Raw genomic sequence first — 8,998 nt, forward strand, 5'->3', positions numbered from 1 at the left:
ACATCTTGAGCAAGATCAACCAGCTGTGAAAGCAATATGAAACTGGAGCAGATGTCCGAAACCACTCCTGAAATATTTGGCCAGCCAGCTGAGCCCCAGAGGACAAATGTAGAGGTGTAAAACACAATGACAAACTGATGTCTTAATGTTTTTGTCACAGGAAAATGTACAGGACAGTTTGGACATCCTGCAAATAAAACAATATTTGATGGCCTGGTGGTGAAATGGCAGCTGTTCTTAGACATGTTTATATGATGTAAGATCATACTGTGGTAAAACTCAAAACTAAGTTTGCTCTTTTTGGACCGATTTGAAGCACGGACCATTTGAAATGTTCAATGTCGGCAGGAAATAGTCCTGAGGCCCCTTCAACCAAATGTGGTAAGTGTTTTACCTGGAAGACATGTCAGGAGAAGACTGTAACAATCTGAATGTTTAAAATCAGAACTTTCATCCCAAAAAAACTCAGTTCTTCCATGACAGAGCTTATTATCTCTATGACAATAAATCTCATCCAGAAGAAGATTGCAGGGTTTACGGGAAATCTTACTCCTACTGACCTCCACAGCCTTTCCCTGCCTGCTCATGTAAGTTAGGTTTCCAATAACATGACATCTGTATCACTGTAGCATAGCCATCGTGTTTTTTTAATACAATTTATTATAAGAAATGATACATTACCATCATAATTGTCTTTTTTTTTTTTTTTTTTTTTTTTATCTTCAGCTGGTTCTTAAGATAGTCTAAAAACAACAACCAGACAGACAAACACCCAACAGAAGACGTCTGTTTTGTCTGTGTAAAGTTTGGTTGGTATTTGAGACAGCATGCCTGGGGTGACGCAGCGTCACAAAATACTGTTCGTTTTAAGGAGAGAGAGAGAGAGAGAGAGAGAGAGAGAGAGAAAGAGTTTGTCTACAAAGCTATCATTCTTGAAACACTAGACTGGTCATTTCAAGGGAAGGGTCTTACTATTCCACATCATTGGTAATTCCCTGAAAATATTGTGCAAGCTATTCCCACACGGCCAGCCCATCGGCCCCGTCAAACTCGTTCCAACCGACGATAGGCGTGTGTGCTCTGAAGTTCCGCAGCGACCGCCCCCCTCCCATGTCTCCAGCAGTGTTCAGCACAACGGATTCGAAACTGAAGCAAGGAGTCACATATAGGTAGCCTTTTCTTGGTCAGTACTTTCTTATCCTCTTTTCTCAATGCCAATCACATTTTTCATCGGTGGACGCCCAGCCAGACCCATTCGCATCTGTCCTTCTTTAACGCTTGAAAATTGTTTCTGCAACTTTAACTGCATGAATTTTTAAGTGCTTTTCTTGGGGAGTTGGCCCGCACTACAGCATTGCCCCAGTGTGTCAGCAAGGCTCCAACTTTGTGGTACAGGGTGAATGTCAAAATGTGTGAAGGTTGATGGCTCCATTGAAGAGTAACAGAGCGGGTGCGAGTGAGTTATAGAGGAGTCCCTCTTACGTACGAAGTCTATCTTTGGATAAATGAAGGTGTCGAGGTACAGGCTTTTTTGAAGGATGGAGCACATTCACGACATGAAATGCAAAATAGTGGTCGTTGGGGATAGCCAGTGTGGAAAAACATCCCTGCTGAGCGTATTCGCGAAAGACTGCTTTCCAGAGGTAGGTTCACTTAATCCTTAGCCGATAAATGATCATTAAACCATAGCCAAGGTAGCGCCGCTGACAGTAGCGTGATTGTAAGGCTTTGATTATTGGAACCATTCGCATCATTTAACTTATGCCATGCCCTATTTCTTTTCTTCAGGGATACGCTCCTACGGTGTTTGAAAACTACACTGCTAGTTTTGAAATCGAGACTCAGCGGGTTGAATTGAGGCTGTGGGACACATCTGGTAAGACTATCAGTATTTTAAACGTGACTAACACATGAAAGAAAATGTTTTGCCGATTGCAGGCTTACTGGGCCACTGGCTAGCCTACAGAAATACACAAATATGTCAATGAAGTAGGAAAAACACACGATGATAGCCTTCAACTCCTGTGGATATCAAAGTGTTGTCCGAGCAACATTCGCTGTGGTAGGTTTACGCTCATCCCTCTGTATCCAGTGGTAAGAAGCCCTGAGGAATGACGCTCCAGTTCTGGAATGCTGGAAGCGCTAGCCAGGATGGGAAGTCAGATAAGGTTATAGAAACCGCATGTCCATTCAGTTCCAGCCATCGGAACGCCCAAGTCAGAATGAGAGCATTGTTAAACGATCACCGAACGGTGACTATTTTAGTTTTGGTAATTGCTTAATTAAAATGGCAATATCAAATAAGAATCAGTAACTAGGCAGGGAAATGACAAAACATTGTCACTGAATAAGAACTGAGATGATATAAGAGTGATATATTTATCAAACAAACTGTTCTCCATACCATTTGTATTCACACTGTGTGTGTGTGTGTGTGTGTGTGTGTGTGTGTGTGTGTGTGTGTGTGTGTGTGTGTGTGTGTGTGTGTGTGTGTGTGTGTGTGTGTGCGTGCAATGCAAAGGGTAGTATGGGTCCCTAACCTTAACCTAGTTCCTACAAAATCTTATACAAATCTGAAACTGTCTGCTCATATGACATGCTTCATTAAACCAGAACTAGTACATCATGAGGGCATTTGTCAGTAACCACTCGCTCATAGCGCAGATCACATCAGGCTCTCCGGACCAGCGTCTGGAGGTAATTACTCTCTGTGTCAGCATTCAGACCTCACATCTGTTGGCTGATCTGCCCCTGGGTTTTGCCTGAATGTTCAAGAATGGGGGGAGTGGGACCACTAGTACCACAGTTCACAGTGTGACCTCGAGTTGATTATAATCCCCTCCAGAGACCTCACCAAAACACACACACCAGGATCGTGTTCATATAGCTAACATCACTGAAATAACCCACTGATAGTATGGACATATGGGGAGTTACAGAATTTAACAAAGCATGTTGCTATAGTTATTAGCTATTGAACGCCAACTCCATGTCCTCATGCTTGAGAGTACTTTACCTCGCTTCAAAACATAAAACATTTTTAGATGTAACTATACTTACACGTAACCAAACTTACATATAGGTAGATGTACATATAGACTACACTAACATGTTGCCATACTACCATATAGATGAAAATGATCTTGCCATGAATGAGATATACTGAATATCTGGAGCTTTAACTCGGTGGGCCAACAGTAAATTCTTGCCACCAGAGTGAGTTAAGTTAAGCAAGGGCACAAGAATCTTAATATCAAAACAGTAGATTCTGCTTTCACATTCTAGTCAGGAGCCGACCCAAGAGCAAGATCACACTTAAACAAATACAATATTTGTTTTACATTGGTCTACATCTCTATTTTAGATACATCCAGATAATAGTAAAAGATGTTGCAGCTTACACTCAAAAACACAAACTGTCTGTGCTAGTGGCCACACAATTGCTAGCGTGATGACCAAGCCTCAAAGCGGCACCTTCGTTTGGTTATGGGTGCACCACTCTGAAGCTGTGTGAGCTTCTTCACAGAATTCTCCAGGTCACATGCAGCTTTCTTCTCCCAGAATAGCACTGTAACCTAATTTGCTGATAACTCATTTGGCTTGCATGTGGCCTTTCTGTCTACTTTTAGTGTGTGCAGCTTTCAGAGGGGATTCCATGGTGTAATGTGGGTCTCCGAGATAGCTGGAGACACCCTGAGAAAAGATCTCAAGGAATTCCCTCATTATAAAGAGCAGTAGTGGCTGGAGCATGCTTGTGCTTTGTCAACAGAATTTACAGCCACAGCCAGGCTGAGTCTCTGAGTTGAAAGGTGGCTTGTCATGTTACCTTCATTTCCAGTATTGCAGACAGACTTCACAAGCGGGTATTTCATTTTGTATCCAACATGTGCTTAAGATATCAGTTTGTTACTTCTGTCCTCTTGGTAACATATTTAGCTCTACATATGATTGTTAGGTGCAGTTGATTTGTTTGGTCACTGTGGGGATCTTTGGTTAGTTTTAGCTGCTGCATTCTTTTAAGGTATGGTAGTTTTTTGTTGCCACCCAGCGCCGTTTTTTCAAAATATAGAACTGCACTCTCAGTTCAAAGTACATATCTGAAATTTCCCAGAATGTAATTAAGATTTTGGAATCACTTTTGACATGGCGGATATGAAGCGTGTGCTCTTGTGGGAACACAAATATGTGCTTGGGAAGACGACTCGTGATTCAGTTACTGTGATGTAATCCTGTGTAAGAAATGTTTTTGGTTAGAGCCTTATGTAAGGTTAAAGTGGTTATGGGTTTTGGTCAAATTGTAAAATCCTCATACAACCACCATTTTGTAAACAGGAGTTAACCTGTTCTTTATGTAAAGAACACATAGTGTATGTGGTGAAGAAATATGTTGGCTTATGTATGTACAGAAAATCCCTTACACAACAAAGAAAAACAAAAGTAGTCGTTTTTGCTTGTTTCATTTTTAAGTATTTTGGGGGTTAACGTGCAGAAGAAGTTTTCATGCACCCATAAGCACATTCCTCGAGTTCTCAAGTTTCACACCAGATACATATTAAAGACTTTAACAGCCCGCACTTAAAAAAGTGGTCTCAGTTCTGTTTATTTTATAAGGATTGACTCACCAGACAGCAGAATATTTCATTTTTGTTTGTGTCTGTCTTTGTGGTATTACTGAGTGGAAAAAAACTGTGGGAGAGGCAACAGACCAAAGTCCAATGCCAAAATCTTTACAGACTACAGTCACTCCTCTGTAAGAACAAATTGCCATTATTTGTGACGTGCTAATATTTGGGTGAGGTAGGTTTTCCCATGACAATTTAGATTCATCACTGTTTTCACAGTGTTGATTTTATTTGGTATAAAGATTGTTAGTACGTTTGTTTCACCTCCTAGTGTGCAAAGGCATACATTCTCGCTTAATCCATCTTCACTGAAAATCTATGCCTTGCCATCCAAGAATTCTGATTATTTATTTTCAACAGTCCACTGGCAAGTAACTTAAGCATAGAATTTGCACATTTGCCAATCCAGCCTAAAATGGTGCAGTTACATTTTAGATGGGAAATTTTGTCTTTCTCATCATTAATTACTGCATGGTGTTATGCATTGTAAGGACAAAGTATTTCAAAATGAAAATGGTAGAAATGTCTGTTATGTACCAGTCACCTTACCATTTGACCAAAGGAAGGGATCTCCTTAATAAATATACATCACAGACACATTGCTCTATAACATAGTAACATACATGAACAGTGATATGAATACAATTTGTAAGGATAAAACATCAAGACTTTGATCTTTAACAAATACTCTCTTGTATTTGGAAAAGTATCAAGCATTTAAATAGACAGATACTTCCATCTGCTGCACTGGGGGCTGCTTGACTTGTTGCACTGTTAAAGAAGAACCCTTGTGTTTGCCTGCATTCCATCTAGTGGTGTAGTTGAATCCCTTTGTTTGTGTTGTTTGTCATCTGTGTTTAGAGTTTCAGGGATTAAGCCTCTCAAATGCTACCCCTTTGTTAGCCCACATTCTCCCCTTCATTTTGTGAGAGCTTCTGGTCTTAAGTTTGACACTAGAGTTGCACAGTATGACAGCCAAGCTCTTTCATTTCACACACTTGCTCAGTATCAGATGAGTGCTTTACAAAGTACCCAGGTGTACACTTGTCATGGGTTGAAATTACAAGTCGGCTGTGTTGTTGCATTAGGCCGCAGTGTGCAAGACAATTTATGGCAAGGTGAAATATTTGAGTTTACCCACTCTATGATTTACCAAGGACGGCATATTTATATGTCATAGTCATAACATATATGTGCATAAACAAAACCTTGACCTCTTGCTTATGTTTTACAGGGTCACCTTATTATGACAACGTACGTCCACTGTCCTATCCTGATGCAGACGCAGTCCTCATCTGTTTCGACATCAGCCGCCCCGAAACCTTGGACAGCGTGCCAAAGAAGGTGGGTGCTTCAGGGCTGACCTGTTACTAAACTAAAATCCATTCCACAGATCCAGCTCTTTGCCTTCTGTCTTATCGCTGTCGCAGGAAGTGGAAAGGCTGAACGGCATTCATGCAGAGCTGCATTTCACTCCATAAAGGCTTGTCTTTGTGTAACAGGGTCAAGTGTGCCAGGCTGCAAAGAAGAAGAAAAAGCTTTTCACCAGCTCGAGAGCAGAGAGCAGTGTGTTTGTCTGCATGTGTGTGTCTGTGTGTGTGTGTGTGTGTGTGTTGCACTCACGTAAGGGTGAAGAATGATAATTGTCCCAGTGAATGCCTTGTTTGCAGTTGCTCATACACACAGGATGCTATTGTTTGTGTGTGTGTGTGTGTGTGTGTGTGTGTGTGTGTGTGTGTGTGTGTGTGTGTGCGGATGCCTCTTGACAACTGATGTCATAAAAACTCATTGTGCTGCTAATGGAGAACTGTGGAGATGTGTTAAAATCAGAGGCAGGAGACAGGATGGCACAATAGGGCGGCAATTTGCTATTTTAAACATCAGTGAAAAGTCCTTTTGCGAGGGTTAGGGAAGGAAATAGGGAGAAATCTGGAACAAACTTCATTGCAACAGTTTACCATGAGGAAACCCACTCCTTTCATGTAGTTCAGGATTCATGTTTATGTCTGGCTGTGCACACATGGAGTTTTATTTCAGTTAACACGATCATTTCTGTGAAAATTAAATATGCTGTTGCTGTGGTCACACTGTGAATGCCATCTCTGCTCTTTTTTTTGTTTGCAGTGGAAAAGTGAGGTTCAGGAGTTCTGCCCCAACACAAAGACACTGCTGGTGGGATGCAAGTCGGACCTGCGCACAGACCTGTGTAATTTTGTGGGATTCTCTAATCATGTTCCGCCACCCGTGTCATATGACCAGGTGAGTTTGTGCGTCCAGATGTAGATGAGATGTAGAGTCTGCTGGTCTCCAGTAGCAGCTCGGACCCTTCTTACTTTGACACACCTGTGCAGCTTGAACACTCTAGAGCCTTTCTCTGACATAAGTTTTAGTTTGATCTATTTGTGCAACAGCAACAGCATCTGCTTTCTTTGGCTGATGTGGTCTATAATGACCAAGCCTGCATCATCACAAACACCACACCAAGAAATAAACCATGTCCAGGCCCAAACACATAAGCGTACATGTTCAAGACCGACCCTGTTTTATTTATTCTTCCAGGGTCTGAACATGGCCAAGCAGATCTCGGCCCCGTACCTGGAGTGCTCGGCCCTGCAGTCTGAGAACAGCGTGAGGGACATTTTTCACGTGGCCACTCTGGCCTGCGTCAACAAGGGCCACAAGAATGTGAAACGCCACAAGTCCTCGAGGACCACCAAGAGATGGCCCAGCCGGCCAGAACTGGGGACAGTAGGATCCGATCTTAACAAAGCCAAAGCTAAAAGCTGTACGGTCATGTGACATGGAAAAGAATGTATGTGGCGAACTCATGACTTACTTGGGATTATTGTTCCTAAGATGTGTGATTTTTTTCCTTCGGATTTTGTATGATAAGCCATCCATCCTTAGGATACAAAGGAAGTTAAGGGACGATATTTTGCACTTTAAAATTGACACGGAATCTTAGAAGGAGTTATTATTGAGAGAGCTTTTGAAGGACTTCACCCAGAGCATAATGAAGACCAAGGCCCTGGATGACATGTCTGGACTTGTTCCCTTTTGTATCATTCTCAAAATGTATCTGGTACTCTGTGTCCCCAGATATGCTTCATTTAGGATTGAAACTCAAAGTGTGTCTTTCTGGTACTGAGCGTGACTTCACAGTCACAGGGTGACCTAAAGGAAGATACTAATGTAGGTACATATGATGTGCTCTATATGTGGTCAAAGTGGATGTGTGTGTGTGTGTGTGTCTGTTTGTTTGTGTGTTTTCTCTTTGGAGTACACTGTGCTTTAAGAATGAAGCATATGAGTTCCCATAAAATGATTTTCAAAACTGCATTCCTTTGTTCTTAGGTGTGGTCACAGATCCTCGTTGTTTGCCAGTAAATCACAACTAAGGCGTTCGAAAGCCACAGTTGTCAGTGATCATTTCTCTGTGTCATTTTATAGAATAAACAAGAACAGCAACTTAATACTTACAAAAGACTTCATGTCAGAATTATTTCTCTTTTTCTTGTGTCATGGTGACCCTTAATTTATGTTAAGAACTTTGTCTTATGTACAACTTTTGGTGTGAGAATCATCAATTCAGTGCATAACAAGTCATCTTAGTGATAAGGATCCCTGAGTCAGTGTAGGTAAATTGCAAGAATGTACAGATATTTATGTACACAGGGGAAACAGAAGTGAAAGCAAGCCTTGGGGATCACCAATATTTCACAGCTTAATGATGGCATAGCGTCATGGAATGGAGCCTCATCAATGTCTTAAACCAGCTGTTTGCATGTACAATTGTGTTCTTATACAGGATCTTGCCTGTTATGGCATTCTGCCTTAGTTGCATAGCTACACCAAGGGGTTATGACAGCCTCCATATTAAAGTGATAACATCATTAAATAAAACGTTAATAACCTATATAACATTAAGGAAAATAATCTGTGAAAATTGTTTCATTTTTAGAATTTAGCATCAAACTATTGTTGACCTCTTAAAATAAATGAAAATGTCCAAATGTAGTTGGTATATTTTATAGAGGAAGACTCTGCCTGACCGTCATATTAAACAAAAAAAGTAGCCTGATGTGGTTACAGTGGAGCCCATTTTCAGTAATTTTGGAGGGTGAGTTTCTGTGTAACATCCTTTGAAAACACTGGTCAAATGGGGACAAGTGCCACAGGAAGCATTTCCTCAAATATGCCTCCCATCCCAAATATGAGCTTGAGTGTGATGTCTGTGTGTCTGTTTCCTTTTTGCTTAGCTTTCATCTTCACATGAACCAAAAAAAAACACATCTTTTCACTCAGCTTACACATCTGTATTTCATTCGGAAATATTTTCCATACTTTCTAAAACATTCAAAACTGACAACATAGCC

The 8,998-nt window shown here is 41.1% G+C and overlaps 1 protein-coding gene across 1 annotated transcript; it reads left to right on the plus strand.

Annotated features, from left to right (window-relative positions):
• Positions 1-1,135: 1,135 nt before the first annotated feature.
• LOC308365107 (rho-related GTP-binding protein RhoE-like) lies at positions 1,136-8,200 on the plus strand. Its single transcript, XM_080838438.1, has 5 exons — positions 1,136-1,643; positions 1,789-1,876; positions 5,857-5,966; positions 6,747-6,881; positions 7,182-8,200. The coding sequence occupies exons 1-5, from the start codon at positions 1,539-1,541 to the stop codon at positions 7,419-7,421; spliced, it is 678 nt and encodes a 225-aa protein (XP_080694564.1). The 5' UTR covers positions 1,136-1,538; the 3' UTR covers positions 7,422-8,200.
• The last annotated feature ends 798 nt before the right edge of the window (positions 8,201-8,998 follow it).

This window comes from Sprattus sprattus, assembly GCF_963457725.1.
Source record: "Sprattus sprattus genome assembly, chromosome: 5".
In the NCBI taxonomy this organism is placed as follows: domain Eukaryota; kingdom Metazoa; phylum Chordata; class Actinopteri; order Clupeiformes; family Clupeidae; genus Sprattus; species Sprattus sprattus.